Below are 16348 nucleotides of genomic sequence, written 5' to 3' on the forward strand. Positions count from 1 at the left end.
ACAAATAACATAATATTATAATATTACAACTAAACATCTTTATAAGATCTTCATAATATATTTATGTATAAGACTGTTTAATTACCCGCTATAGATTATTTGTTGACCATAAAGTAGTCGATACAAATGTTATAAATGATATAATTAGTAAAAGTTTTTGAGAAGTAAACCGTGTACATATCAAACTTACCGTTAACAACGGTTCACTGCGATTTTCAAATACTTTTACTGTTCATGAGGAAGGCAATAACTAATAATAGGAATGACCAATAAGGAAACGATTAAAACTTACGATTGCTGACCTGGATAAATTTAAATTTATAAACCAAACACTATTTGGGATGTTGGAGATAATCACTTTAAACCTGAAAGCAAAGTTTGCAGGTAAATTATTTTAATAGGCGGACCAAAGATTGAAAATGTGGCGTCGTAAGATAAGAGTGAAATCAGACCATGGAATTAAGATTAAACAATCGTGTATTAAATTTGAGGAAGATGTGGCCAAACAAATTTCTTCGCTGTAATAAAAAGAAAAATACAATTAATTATAATAAGTCGCAATAATAATTTTGACATAAAAACGAATTTGTTATTTGTTTTATAACGCGGTCCAACGAGATCAGGCAAATGCGCTTCCGACGTCTTACAGCAGTTCCACCGCGGAATTCACTTGAAATGAAACCAGCCTCGACCAGTCGTCAGCCGAGTAGATTATTTGTCATAATAAAATAGTTATAATAATATGCAACGGTGGATTAATAAAAATAAAAAAACCCGATCGAATGACATAACGCCGGAATGCAAAACCCGGAGAAAGCATTTATTTTAACTTAAATGCGATAGTAAATATATACATATTTAATCGATGTAGCCTGTGCAATTATTAATAATAATAATTTTTTTCTTCTGTAAATTTTCTAGTGGGGAAGAACATATAATATTATGATTCCGGATTATCTGCTTAATATAAAACACAGATCTGTCCAACGAAAGTTACCAGATCAATGACGATTTCACACCGGTTGAGACGGAAACACACAGCAGCGAAGCCATGAGACATACAAAGGTAAAACAAACAGAATACAAATAAACAAATTATACCTACTTAAGTTTTTTTTTACATGTTTTTTACATTAATACATTTTCGGGCTTTATTTTAAAATGTACCTTTAATGTATTTTAAAATGTAATTTAAATATGTTATACTTGGAATCTTATCACGTTTAGTGAAAAGTGAATTTTTTCAAACGTTATATTAGTGCTTAAATATAAAAACAAATATTTTATAACCGAATTTATTGGACTAACAATTTGATGCCTATGCGTTTTCCAATAGGTACATCGTTACTTATTTGAGTAATATTTAATTTTTTGTTTTTTTTTTTAAATTAAAAAAGTAAACCATATTATATTTGTTTAAATTTATTACAAATACCATTTTATTTGTTATATTTATTTTTCATGTTTAATTTCAAAAACGGTTGTAAACAGCAGTGTTAATGTAAATGTTGATATTTAAACATTAATGAACATTTTCGAAAACTAGTATTTTTTATTATCGAGGTAAGTTTTTATCCTCTGACTTTCCAATTACAGAGCTTTAGTATGAATTGTATAGCCAATATTTTAGTGCGGGTTTTTTTATATTTATGTTTATAACCTTACATATAAAATATATGTAACCTAGTTTAGAACCAATTTCATCTGACATGATACAGTCAGTTTTATAGTCTCTCTATCTACTCTTTATCAAATTATAACTGCTTTTATTTGTTCATATTAATCTGATTTTAATTTTTTGGCCTCAATAATCAAAATAAATCGTTCTACAAAATGGTTTTTAAACATTGCTAAAACAAACTTATGAAAGAGTTTGAATTTGTTCTTTTGGAAATCATGACAGCAGAACTGATTTTAATCATAAATCATTAAAAAAAACCTACACTACAATATGTCGTTCCTCGACATTTACCTAATTTAACATTTACCTAGTTAAATCTACCGACTTTCCAATTATTTAACACACCGTTAAAGTATAGGAAATGTGATCTATATTTGACTAATAATTTATTGATAAATATTCTAACAATTGTAAAAAATACTGACGATATTTTGTTTTACCTAGCGTTTGTGTAATTAATTTAAAATCCTTATGCTCAAATTATATGTTTAATTTTGATAATTGATATAGCATTCCGAGTTAAACCCTAGTCACTAGTATTGAAATTTATAAATAAAAATATCAATAAATAATTAAAAAATAACATTTTTTTTACTGACTTAAATTGTAAAAACTCCGTTTTTCTTATTTTCAGTGTTTGGTTCGTTTAAATAATTTTATAAAATCTATTTCAAATACAGTTTTTTATCATATTTTAATTAATATTTTTTTTAACGCAAAAGAAAATTGATTTTTGTTTTTTAAATACTTGAAAGAGAGCAGATTCGGATTCAGCAAAACTTTCTATATAATGCATATTAATTGGCTTTTGTTCCAAGTAGGTACAATCTAATAATCTTTATTCAAATATTAAAAATACGATAACAACTAGTTTGAACTTTTATTATAACTCTCAAGTACATACATTTTCTAGGATTTGTTTTCGTTGAACCTAAATCTAGTCTTAGATATTCTCTAGCACGTCAAGTTGATTTTTTAGTAGCCTCCTATGTTGTAAGCAAATCATTGTCTATTTTTGTTTTATGTTTAAAATAAAATGCAAATACACCTTCAAAATAATTCCGAGTCCAATTTTTCTAAATTCGAAAAATAATATAAAAAAATGTTGTAATAAATTATGGAAAATTATTAAAACGTATAGAACCTAAAACAAAGACTACAAAACAGTATTTTTTTGCAACTATGGAGACGATTAAAAAATAACTAGACGCGCAAGAAAATCTAAGGCCAGACTCAGATTCAGCAAAAAAAATCTTATAAATGGTATAGTTAAGTTCTTATTTTTAAATAGGTCAACTTTTTTTTTTTTTTGTAAAAAGTTATTTCATGTCTAGGTGATACACTTTTGTGTGAAACTGGGCAGTTTAGGCGCATGAATAAAATTAACGGTGAAGAGTGTATCTACATATTTTAATAGGTTTTTTTTTTTAATTTTACTTACCAAGTTGAACTCTTGATAATTGAGTTTGTTCCTGGATAAATATGCCTTAAAACTGTTCAGATTTTCAGGAAAGTGCATCCCTCGAGACATGTTATTATACAAAAATAAAGCCTGGCTGCGTTATAACTTACATACATTAAAATATATTATTCATATCAATACGTGTAAATGCGTCCCTGCTTTGTTATTATATGAATATAAATATGTTAGCTTCATGAGAAATTTTATCGAAAAATCGTCTACAGTTTATTTCTCAACAAAAAATAAAGGGTTTGACACTCTTAAAAGTAATTTTATTTTTATGATATGCAATTAACATCACGTTTTTGTTTGTTTTTAGTTAATGTTTGTTGTCGGATTAACATTGTTGGGTTACTGTTTGGCTGAATCAACCCCTTCGCCCAAGAACGATGACAAAAAAGACGAAAAGTCCGCAAAAAAGGGGAAAACCGGTAAGAAAAACTCTAAACGCAGTCTTTTTGGTTTCGGATTCGATTATTTTGGATTATCCGATTTCGACGACACGTTCGGATACGGTTTCGGCGAGCCCACTTACTTGCCGGGCGCTGGCTTAGCGTCGTTTGGGTTACCCGAATTTAACCAGTTCCGCGGTTACAATGACTTACACGGTAGCGGTATTTATCCATCACCATTGCTAGAGGCCGGCCGTTCCGCTGGTTACGGCTATGGTTACCCGGCTAACTATGGGAAAAACCAACTATTTGCACGCCAATTTCCGTTGTCGCGATTTTACAATCGTGCACTTTTTCCCTTACCAAACGGTGTACCAAGGCCATATCTTGTGGATGAACCTCGGCCTGTCCAGACTCCCAATCCTGCCAACTCGTACCCAACGAACCGACATATATCAATGTTTGACATACTTCGGAATTATAATCCGGCACTCGGACAACGGCTACCTTATGGCTTGGAGAATCCGGCCACCGCTTCAGGACATCCTCAACAGATACCAGAATCGCCTGCACCAGCGACCGATTACCGTTACAGAATAGCTCAGGCCGTGGTGGCCGCTCCACAACCTTCAGGCTATACGTTGGCCGCTATATTAAAGTCCGGTTATTCAGCGGCTACTTCACCACATTCGGCTCAAGCACCTCCAGCTTCGAGTTATCTTGCAGCCGTTCCATCAGCTTCCGGTTATTCTTCACCTGTTTCTTCTGGTTACTCTGTGTCTGCTCAACCACTTCCCAGTTATTCAGCAGCATCAGCTCCATCATCTTACGGTAATCCTGCATCAGCTCCGTCATCTTACGGTAATCCTGCATCTGCTCCATCATCTTACGGTAATCCTGCACCAGCTCCGTCATCTTACGGTAATCCTGCATCAGCTCCGTCATCTTACGGTAATCCTGCATCTGCTCCAACATCTTACGGTAATCCTGCACCAGCTCCATCATCTTACGGTAATCCTGCATCAGCTCCGTCATCTTACGGTAATCCTGCATCTGCTCCATCATCTTACGGTTACCCTACATCTGCTAGTCCAGCCTTAGGTTATCCCGCAGTCGGTCTATCAGCTTACAGTTACCCTGCATTAGCTCCATCATCTTACAGTAATCCTGCATCTGCTCCATCAGCTACCAATTATCCTGTATCTGCTCCATTGGCTTCTGAGTATTCTACTTATGCAGCTTTACACTACCCCGCAGTCGCTCAATCGGCTACTAGCAACTCCGCGTCTGCCCAATCTGCTTCTGGTTACTCTGCGTCTGCTCAGTCGCTTCCCAATTATTCTGCAGTACCAGCTCCATCAGCTTCCGGTTACTCCTCGTCTGTCCCATCTGCTTCCAGTTACTCTGCGATTACTCCAGGTAAGTCTACAGGCAGTCCATACCTCCGGTTCAAATCTGTCGCCTCCTACTACGACTACGACGGCAACGCTCAACAAGAACAACAGTCCAACGGTCAAAGTTATGGCAAGAATAGCGCAGTTAGCGATTACCAGCATTCCTCTTCGGTGGACGATTCAGCGTCCAATGATGATGGTGGCGACGACTCCACCGGATACCAACAGCAGGCGTCTTCGGAAGACGATTCGGCGTCCAGCGGTTACAGAAAAAGAAGAAGCCGCAAGCACAAAGGCAACCAATCTAACCGAACCAAAGCTTAAAAAACATCTGACATATAAAATGTATAATGATCGTTTGTTGTAAATTTAATTTATTATTATTGTTAACTTTTATTTTTATATATTTATAGTCGTCAACAGCCGCGTGTAGTTGTATTATAGTTTTTTTTATACTTTTGTATACTAGTCGCTATCAATCTGTTAAAATATACTTACTGATTATATTTTTAGAAATAAATAAAAAACCGCTGCCGGTTTAATTTAAGCCGGTTAAGATCAATGTGCTACAAGCAAAACAAAATGCTTGCACCTCAATCATTAAGTATGGAATAATTTCACTACTATTTGGCATTCAAATTAAGCAATCGCTTAACAACTTTTGAACGTTTAAATAAATGACGAACAACAAGTAAAATCTGATGTTTTTTGAACGGTCAGTACAAAGGCTCAAATTCAATTTAAATTAATTACGAGCACAATAGTTTGTGTAAAATCATTATTTTTAGTCAGTATACAAATATATTTATTGGATTTATATTGTAAGTATTGCTACTTTGTGTCTACAATTGACAATTACTACCTAAATTAGCTACATTTTGAATAATACAATAATAGATCAAAATTTTAATACAGCTTTGGCTTGAAATACAGACATTTCTTCAGAATATATTTTTATATAATTTACATAAAAAAAAACAATGAAAGAAACATTATCCTTTAACTAATTAATGGACAGTAGACTAAAAGTGTTGACTTATTATATGTTGATAATAACTGAAGTGATGACTTCCATAACTTGTTAAATCATTTTGTGAAAAAAAAATAATGATTAAGTAATGAATGCTAAAGAAATAATATTTGGTTATCTGATTTTTAAGATGTCCACTTAATAGTTGTTAAATAACATTTTTTTTAAGAATAAATAGTTAATTACTTTTGTACACAAAAACGACAATAATTATTGTCAATTAATATTACAATACTTGTTTGTGGTTAAAAGAAAAAGATTTACTGGAACGTTAAGTTTCAGCCAGTATAATATTATACAATAAGATCCTAGTAAATGCTAAAAAACTAACTTTGAATAACACATACAATTTAATAAATACATAAAATTCGAGTACCATAGTTACAAGTTTTTATTTTTACAACTCTTTAAAGATTGAAAAAAAATATACATATATTATATTCATCAGGATTTTTATTTTTTTAACAATAATTTGATAAAATAATCGATATTTAACTTGTTTACACACAGTATATTATTTTGGTTTATGTAAAGCAAACATTCTTTATTTAGCACCTTGCTGCTTATCTAAAATTGCTTTAATGTCATCGGCATCCAATGTTTCATACTGCAGCAAAGCTTCGGCCAATTGTTTGTGCTCTTTACGATGGTTGTGTAATATGCTCTTCGCTCGCTCATACGATTCCTTAAAACAAATATTACAGTTACACACTATCAAAATAAAGTAATTGGCAATTAAAAACAAAAATCTATGTTTAATAATAGTGTCATATTTATTTTATTTATTTATAGATTAATAAAAAACAACAAAGTATTCATTTTTTTGTTGAAAATTACCTGTAATATCCTTTTGATTTCATTGTCAATAAGTTCATTTGTAGATGGACTCAAGTCGTTAAAACTCATCAGTTCGTTAGAACGATTCTCGTGTGCTCGTAGACCAACTTTGTCAGACATGCCTAGTTCTTTGACCATTCTAGTGGCTATATTGGTTGCTTTCTACATAAATGAGTTGTAAAACATTTATACTTTAAAAGTAAGTAAAAATAAAAAAAATAAGTATAAACTAATAACTAACTTTTAAGTCATCTGATGCTCCCGTAGTGACTTTATCGGGACCAAATATCAATTCTTCAGCTGCACGTCCTCCCATCATCGTATCCATAATGGCTAACAGTCTAGATTTTGTAATGTGATACTCTTCTTTTTCGGGAATGTATGCCGTCTATTGTAAGCAAGTATAAAATACAACAACGAAACCGTTTTCAAAAGGGAATGAAGACTTTCATACAACACAATAGTAATTAACAAATAAACTCACATGGCCAAGCGATGAACCTCTTGGCATTATTGTAACTTTATGTAGAGGATAAGAATCCTGGGTAAAATAGGCAACAAGCGTGTGACCGCCTTCGTGATAAGCAGTTAATTTGTTAGCTTCTTCGTCGGGGATTTTGGTTTTTTTTTCTGGACCTACGGGTATTGCAATATTAGTAAATAATTGATATCCATAGACCTTATTAAAATCAATAATGATAGGATGCTATAATAGCACATTTACCCATCAATATTTTGTCTCTGGCTATTTCCAAGTGTTTCATGGAAACTGTTTTTGCACCTTCACTCGCAGCTTTTAGGGCCGCTTGGTTAACCATATTTTCAATGTCTGCTCCGGTGAAGCCACTCGATCCTCTAGCTAATAGATCTACATTGATGTCTTTGCAAAGTATTTTCGTTAGATACAGATCTAAAATTTGCTTGCGGCCTGCATAATCCGGAATAGGAACCTAAAACAATTGTTTTGTTTTTATTATTGTCTGTACAACTTTCATAGAACATTAAATAATTTATATACTTCAGCGATGGTGTACTGGGCAGGGTTTAGAATACAAGAATTTAAAATACGTTTGTATGTCAGTCTACCTAAACATTTATCGATTTTCCTTAAACCCTTTGCAATGTAATTTTGATTGTATATACTTTAGTGTTAACTAATAAAACATAGAAGTTTCTTAATTAAAATTTTTAGCAAAACCCCACATTTCTATTTGGTTATTTCCCGAAGACAAGTAATTTAGTGACAAATTAATTAAGTGTTTTAAAACAAAAACATAATAAGCACTTTTAGACAATTTGTTCTATAAATGAGACATCAAATCTATTGTTATTTTATTAATTTAAATTTAGTTAAATTAAATTCATGACTGAAAAGGTTAGTTAAGTTTTACGGTGGTTAAAATAATTTGAGATAAAAATCATGAATTCTAAATGTATAAAAAAAACTTGAAATAGTGTGGGACTAAACAAATTATTACAAATAAAACAATTGTTAATAACTAATAATTCTATTCAACTTATAAATATTAAACAATGTTTAAAGTTTTTAAGAGTACAATTGAATTATTTATTAGTTAGCATTTTAGTATATACATTCAAAAGTACATTGCAAAATGTTCCAGGAAAATTTGTTAAGATTGACTGTAAGCATAGAACTTTTTTTTTGTCGAATTTGACTAAATTTATATTGTATTTTATACTATCAACAAAATACATTATTTTGCCCATCCCTGTACATTATGAATAACTATCACTCACATCAACTTCAATATCGAAACGACCAGGTCGTAGTAATGCTCGGTCTAAATCATCACGTCTGTTGGTTGCACCAAGAACAATTATGTTTTGATTCTGATGAAACCTGCACAGTTCAAACTTTTAAAATTGACCTTAATGTTTATTTTTAAGTCTATATTGTTTACCCGTCCATTTCTGTGAGTAGCTGGTTTATTGTTTGGTTGGCATACGGATGTAAAACGGAATTGGTCCTCTTAGAGCCAACCGAATCAATTTCATCAATGAACACGACACAAGGTGCTTTTTCTTTTGCCGCTTCTACAATTGCATCAGTTCATTAAGAAAATATTGGCATAGATTTATCTCAAAGACAATGACTGTCACAATGTTCCATATAAATATGCTCTTAGTATTATTTAATTTTACTAACTGAATAAATCGCGGATACGTCTGGCTCCTTGTCCGACTAATATCTCATCAAATTCTGATCCGGCGGCATGAAAAAAAGGAACTCCCGCTTCTCCAGCTACAGCTCGCGCTAACAATGTTTTGCCAGTACCGGGTGGCCCAACTAGTAGTACTCCTACATTGAAAAATATTACTTGGTTAATTTTTAATTATTTTATTTCATAATTACAATCAAGTCCATCATTCTCTTTCCACACGCCTACATGATTTAACAGTATGGTCGAAGATAACCAGTATGATATTTTTACCTTTTGGTAATTTGCCGCCAAGAGCGGAAAATTTGGCTGGATGTTTTAGGAACTCCACGATGTCTCTTAGTTCTTGTTTAGCTTCGTCTACCTGCATTCGAAAAATATTTTATAATACATTATAGTCAATACAATAAATAAAAATTAAAACAATGCATTAATTACTCCTTTAACATCATTAAATGTAACTGTTATTTCTTCAGAGTTCACTTCAACTTGGTTTGAAAGTTGTATTTTAAACATGGTCCCTGTCATTACCACTAAAAGTATAACAGTATGAATGTTTATAAAATACAATTTACAATAATAAATTTAAACCTTTAGTCGGTAGCGTGGTTTCCAGCCAGACTTAAATTAAATGTGACTTAGGTAAACTTTTTACGTCAGTCAAATGAACTATAATATGTGACTGGGGTAAAGTTGTACACCGCGTTATCGATAGAAGGTTAACAAAACTAAATAGGTATAATAATATTACTGAATAAAGTGACCAGTGTAGATATCGCTAAAACAACAAACACTCCCGACTGAAGCATTTTCCATACTTTTTGAGATTTGGTCTTTGGGTCTTTCTTTTCAGAGCCCACTAAGTATCCTTCGGCAAAACATAACTTCAGTCTGTTTAATTCATCTTCCTTCATCAAGCCTAAATTATAAAAACCATATTTTAAACTAAGATTTATCAATTATACATTAAATGGAATTTGTTACAAAATTATAATGCTTTCCACTATTTAGCTGAAACAAGTATGATCAATATGTTTACCCTTCCAATCTTTTTCATCAAACAACTGATTCGTGTCCTTTTTATAAATGTCTTTGTCGGACAACTTTGCCCAGTCTATAATGCGAGAGCTTATCGTATCATTTTTATATTTTTCAATAATACGTTCAGTCTTAAAGCTTCGGATTTGGGTATCTGTAAAAAAAGGAATGATATAAATAAACTAAAAACAAAAATATTTAAAAAAAAATAACTTTTTATATTTAACAGTTTAGGCCAATCAAATATTCACCATTCTAATTTTTATCACGAGCCCCTCCTCATAGAAAAATATCAAACTACTAATGTTATAATGAATAATAACTGTTATTATTTATATTGATAATATCTTTAAAAATATTAATAAAAACTAATTGTAAGTAATTTTAATAACTGAATACATAAAAAAATCTAAATCTAAATAAATGATAAAAATAAAAATGACAAAACATTGTGCAATATTTACCTGCATAATAGGGTCTAGGTCGATACAAAAACAATTTGGCAGTTGAATCATGTTTACTTGACACAATTAAACAATTACTGTTAGCGTCGACTGTATAATAACACCTTTTTCCAACTTTTTTGTTTAATGTTTTTTGCAATAAACCCACATAATGTTGATGTTTTTTTACATTATGATAAGCTGGGATCCCAGGATAATTTTTTAAACATTTTTCTAATTTTTCAAGAGGAACATTGTCAGTAATCTAAAAAAACAACAAAATAACAATTTAGTTTTATTGGTAATTTTTTCTTAGTAGGATTTTTTGTTTTTATGAATTTAATTATTGATAATAGTTATAATGATGATATTTTTGTCGAACCATTAAGCGTTTTTTTTTTTAGGTGTAAAGAATTACATTAGTTGGGTTGTAGATTAAATAAGAGCATTGATTTTAAAATATACAGATAAGTGAAGCTACACACGAGCGTAACTAGAGACTAAAGCGCCCAGAAGCAAGCTTTTTTTGGCGCCCCATATTATAATATGTTAATGTGTATAGTAAACTGTACAAAAACGCCATAAAACAACATAAAATTGAATGTGTCTAGGGGCAGCTGCCTCCCCCCTGCACCCACAGAAGCTACTCCACTGTTTACAAGATCGGCAACCTATTTTAAGGAGGATTTCCACAGTAAACAGAGGAATCCTGGCCAAAGTTTAACATTGATCAGTCTATAAACTATGATGAGGGTACCTTTTGTATATCTGTATATTTTAAAAATCAACGGTAAAAGCTAAGAAAGTAATAATTATGTTTTCTAAACAGTGTTTAAATAAATAAATTAGAATGTTCGACAATAGATTAACAGCCCATTCTGAATGTTAAAATGGTTAAATAACCTTTATCGATGACAGGATTTAAAGAGCATTTAAATCAGTACAGTAGGTACTATTATTAATAAGATGTTACATGTTACTTACCGATTTCAAGTAATCTGGCAACAATGTCTGTTCTAAAGTCCTGTTTTGAGGGTCAGTTTTATTTTGCTGTATTAAATGTGTTTTTGGTCTCTGCACAGTCACTCTAGGCGAGAAAGCTGCCGCTAACTGAAATTAAAACCCAAAATTAGAAATAACCTAGCTCATTTTTTAGTCACACAAGTGTATTACTATCAAGCCTATAGTGTCTATTGGGTCAAGAGTAAAGCAACCATTTTATCATATCAATATGTATATAGTTGACTTGTGGCTCATTAGTTTAAGCCATTTAATACGTCTACGATTTAACACATGCAAATTTTATACACATTGATTTAAGAGTTTGATAAAATTATAAAGCATAACGTTCACTCTTGTTACAATGTATGCTACACTGTTGTGTTAATTCAGTAGATAACATATAAAAATTACATATTAACAGACAATGAAAATTATAATAATGTGTCATGGGATTATCATAGCTACTAATTTAAAACTTAATATATTAAGCTTTTATCTGTTACCCTAGAATTAAAAAAGATAACAGTATTGTTAAAATAGTATGTTTTAAAAAATTTATCATTTAACAATCAAATAAATTTTATTAAGGTATTCTGCGTCTGTTACAAGATAGATTGATAGCAAATGGGTAACAAGCGAAACAATAGGACACAAATTTTTCGATAAACATCCCATCCTACAATGCAATTAGTAAAACATGGTTATTCATTACTGTGTTAACGATAACTCAAGGTGTTTACAATATTGCACACCGTTGGAGCAACGCGATCAGAGATGACAAATGTAGGACAGATTACGAGTTGATCGATTCGAGTAGTTTCTTACCTGTGTCGGAACCGTAAATCCTAGTGTGAACATAATAGTTTACAACGAGAATAAATACCGAAAGAATCTCAGTGAAAGGTTTATGTGGTATGGCTGTTGGTAAACAATTTTGAAGTTCGATAGAATCTTGATTGAATCGCACACGAATATATTATATCCAAAAAATATATATATTAGTGTTGTTGTCAACGCGATTACACTGCCGTTAAATCTCGTCCGCTACTTGGATAGTGTTCGGCCGAGTTTTGTTTTGGCCAATCGCCAAAACTCCGGGAAACGAATATTTCAATAATAAATATCAATATATTTTAATCTGTAGTGTTCACAAAATTACTATGAATTACTTTGGGTTTGGTGTAGAAAATGGAGAGCCCACAATGACGAACGTTATCACGTTGGTTCCCACCGCCGTGTAGGTACATTGGAGGTACCAAAGCGTGTACCCGTTTTTAATGTTAACACAGCTGATAACATACCTGCTACCGATGTAGGTAACCTAGCAGTGACCTTATTACCACTTACCAGACAAACAAAAACAATAATTTGATAGATGATACGCAGATTACGCACAACGACAGAATAAAGGATAACCATAACCCACAAAAAAAAAACATGTTTAGTTTTGTTACATTAATCAGGCACTTTAAATTAATGCAAAATACTTCAAAACCAAATCTACCCTACATTAAAAAAAAATTTTCCGCTAAATGGTAGAACTTCATTTTTTTGGAATGGGTTTAGCTTTTCCTTACATAATTAGATTTGTTAAGCTTTTTTAGCGCCACGCACCTTATTAAACATAATATTTCAAAGAACGATGAAAAGGCCCTCATTTTTCAAGTAATTTTTTTTTTTTTTAGAGCAATTTTTATGTTTTAAATTGGTTGGAAGTAAAGTTTATCTTATCACTAAAAAGTTCCATTCGTGGAGCAAAATTAGAATATTAAAAAAAATATCAACATAATATACTTCAATGAAATATCATAATAATACTCGAAATTAAGTTTACTATTTATTATTATATTATTATTTACATTCAAGCATTTAAAAAAAAAACTTTAAATAACAAAATTGTTGTTGTACCTACATTAGAATAATAAGTTTTATAGTAAATCCCATTTGAAAATCGAATGTTATCTCGTTTTTTTTAGCGTTTTATCTATGTTATGATTTTATTACATTTTTCAAACAAAAATGTCGATGTACTCGTTTTTTAAAAATGTACTTAATTTGGAAAGATTCTGACATTGAAGTTCTTTTATTAAAAAAAAATAACAAAATGATAAAATTAATAAGTAGGTAACGTCATATTGTGTAACAGAAATAATAATAATTGTATAAAAATTTGCCCTTGTTTTTCAAAGTTAATTATGATTAGCAACATCATAAAGTATCTATCACATAATAATAACATTATTATATTGTACCACTTTTGTTTTTTTATTTACTGTATAAAACAATTTTATTTTCAATACCTTCGTTGCAAGTCTGGTTTAATAAGTTAATTCTAGTACTAAAAATACAATTTAGCACTTTATTGTTTTTACAATGGTTATTCTTGGTACTTAATATTTACAGATTAGCATCGAAGCATTTATTTAAAAGTGTTTTTAACTCTTTTAGTTATAATGATCATTAAAACCTCATGACCCCTATACGCTTTGTCCCACTTTACTTTTTTATTATCGCGAATCGCATTAATTGTAAAAAATAATTGCAAAAAAATAAGTGCAGCTTAATACAATCTGTAGTGTAAAGTAGTATAGTAATGATAGAAACTTTTAATATTATACAATATTCAAATCCATGATAAAAATGAAAAAACAAACATAATTAATGATAAAAGCTGCTCCAAGGAATCCTCTATATTTTCTTTAGTGAGTTGTAATTTTTGGAAATTATACTGGAAGATTAATTAGTTTGTCCGTGTAACACTTCTTATCATGTAGTCTGTTCATGGTTTATGTATATTGCGTAGGTTTATACTTGCCTGTTTTTTTTTTAACAAATACTTGTAAGAAAAAACAGATTACCTCCTTAAAAAATTACTATAAAACATATTTTTCGCGATTTTTCAGTCTCCTGATGTTAACATGTATTGTAACCTTGTTTAATGCTTATGACAGCTTATTTGTAACTTATCTAAAAAAAACTACCATAATCGAGTAGAAAGATGTCAATCAACATAACAAAACTATTTGGCTGGTTATAATGGAACATTATAATAGCTTTTTTCGTATACATATATATATATATATACATATATATATATACATATATATATATACTATACTGACAAAATCGCTTAAAAAATACACAACTGGTATACTGAAAAAAAATATATGGTACGGTATTGATATATTTATGTATTAAACGTATTACATTAAAAAAAACAAGGTGTTAAAAAATGATGTTTTGCATAATGGATTTTGGTAGCACCAAATCTGTCACGTGTCAAGTTATCAGGTTTTAAAATAATCTATCTATTATTATAATATGCGTTTAAATAATAGTCATATTATGTAAAACCATAACTCTTAAAAAATATTTTCCTCCTATATTATACAAGTATATTATGTTTAATAATTAATATTTACGATACTATTAGTATCGTACTTAGAACAATAATAGTTCTTGAATGATATATTTATTCAAATTAAATACTATTACTTTTCTAGTTATTAAAAATTTACCCATTCATAAACCTTTTTTTAGAAGTGTTTGATTACCCATAATTTAATCTATCAAATATAAATATTAAATATATAAGTTCAAAAATTTAAGTAATTGACCATTACGCTTTAATTTCATGCTTGATAAAACTAAAAAATAAATGCACAATACCAGTAAGAGGATTATAGGGCATAGACTATATTTATTTTTATGTTATCTTGTCGATAAACAAAGTATACAATGTATTGATGGCACATTGTTTGGAAAGGTTTAGGATTAGGAATTCTGATAATTTTTAAATAAAATATGCAGTAGGTATAACTAATTATTTTTAGATATTTTTAAAAATTTTATTAGTTTGCTGATTATAAAAATATGTTATGACTTAATAATCTGTGTTAATGTAAAATGAAGAACTTATATTTAATTAAATATAATATTTTATAGATGATAGGAAACTTTTAAAAGTCAATTAGCAATCTATATTACCCTAAATAATACTGGGTTTGCTAATAAAAATCAAAACATCAAATAATGGTAAATAGAATGCAAATTATGGACAGTCGATCAACAGTTAATTATTCAAGGACACAAAAATCTACTATTTTTCAAAAAGTATACTTGAGACTTTTTTTAACGAACCCGGCGAAGTCATACTAGCAAAGTTTTATTATGCAGTTTTTTATAAAAATATTTATTACTTTGTGAAAAAAAAATTGCTGTATTATGGCATTTTAAAAACCTTGTAGAGCAATTTTTTTATTTTTTTTTTACTTTAATGCAAAGCTTTTATAACTCGGGTTATGTGTTCACGACGGGTTGACAACATAAACCTATATAAACCTTATAGGGCTCTTGGTTGACGCAAATAGTCATTGTATGTTGGGTGGTATTTTCTTTGTGATCAAGGGGTTATGTTATATTCCCCTGTAGCACACCGAGCCATTTACCGACCGCCATCGGCCAATTTACATGCAAACAGCAATGTAGACCGGCTCAAATTGTCATGTATATCGGTCGTATAGTATAGTAATATTATTATTATGATAATATGTAAAACGTTTTTTTTTCCAACTATCCATGCTTGTTATGAATATATAACAACATCAAAAGGACGTTATACCTCCTCATTCTTAAGGAGTTCGGTATAGGGATTTGTTTTGCAAAAACTTAATTTAAAGGTTAAATTGTAATGTGTAATTTTTAGTTTTGGTAATTAAGACTCCTTTTTGGTAGTTAATTTATTTTCCCCGCTATCATAACATCCTTGACAACGGTTTTTCCTTTGTCATTTGAACATAACTATATACACAGAATGCGTTTTACACAAGTTTAACATCTTCTCTATAGGGACTTAAAGGCCAAATTTTATTTCTGTTTTTTAAATTGTA

General features: G+C 30.3%; 2 protein-coding genes across 7 annotated transcripts; one reads left to right on the forward strand and one right to left on the reverse strand.

Annotated features, from left to right (window-relative positions):
• The first annotated feature begins 957 nt into the window (after positions 1–957).
• LOC126836457 (uncharacterized) lies at positions 958–5476 on the forward strand. Of its 6 annotated transcripts, XM_050569903.1 has the most exons (4): positions 958–1066; positions 3463–4408; positions 4439–4498; positions 4529–5476. In XM_050569903.1, the coding sequence occupies exons 1-4, from the start codon at positions 1052–1054 to the stop codon at positions 5251–5253; spliced, it is 1746 nt and encodes a 581-aa protein (XP_050425860.1). In that variant the 5' UTR covers positions 958–1051; the 3' UTR covers positions 5254–5476. The 6 variants fall into 6 exon arrangements, with proteins under 6 accessions (XP_050425860.1, XP_050425856.1, XP_050425858.1 ...); XM_050569899.1 differs by having other exon boundaries at positions 3463–4818; positions 4849–5476; XM_050569901.1 differs by having other exon boundaries at positions 3463–4498.
• An 856-nt stretch (positions 5477–6332) lies between these two features.
• Positions 6333–12685, reverse strand: LOC126836829 (ATP-dependent zinc metalloprotease YME1L). Its single transcript, XM_050570486.1, has 15 exons — positions 12285–12685; positions 11442–11567; positions 10479–10722; positions 10016–10168; positions 9728–9895; positions 9415–9509; positions 9250–9340; positions 8964–9116; positions 8719–8851; positions 8555–8657; positions 7521–7746; positions 7281–7432; positions 7038–7184; positions 6797–6958; positions 6333–6644 (listed from the first exon to the last, which is right to left on the reverse strand). The coding sequence occupies exons 1-15, from the start codon at positions 12315–12317 to the stop codon at positions 6504–6506; spliced, it is 2127 nt and encodes a 708-aa protein (XP_050426443.1). The 5' UTR covers positions 12318–12685; the 3' UTR covers positions 6333–6503.
• Positions 12686–16348: the final 3663 nt, after the last annotated feature.

The sequence above is a fragment of the Adelges cooleyi genome, unplaced genomic scaffold (assembly GCF_023614345.1).
Source record: "Adelges cooleyi isolate 19-005CV unplaced genomic scaffold, UGA_ACOO_1.1 ACOO_flye_CR_arks_rails_tigmint_CR_PRNA_247, whole genome shotgun sequence".
Taxonomy (NCBI): domain Eukaryota; kingdom Metazoa; phylum Arthropoda; class Insecta; order Hemiptera; family Adelgidae; genus Adelges; species Adelges cooleyi.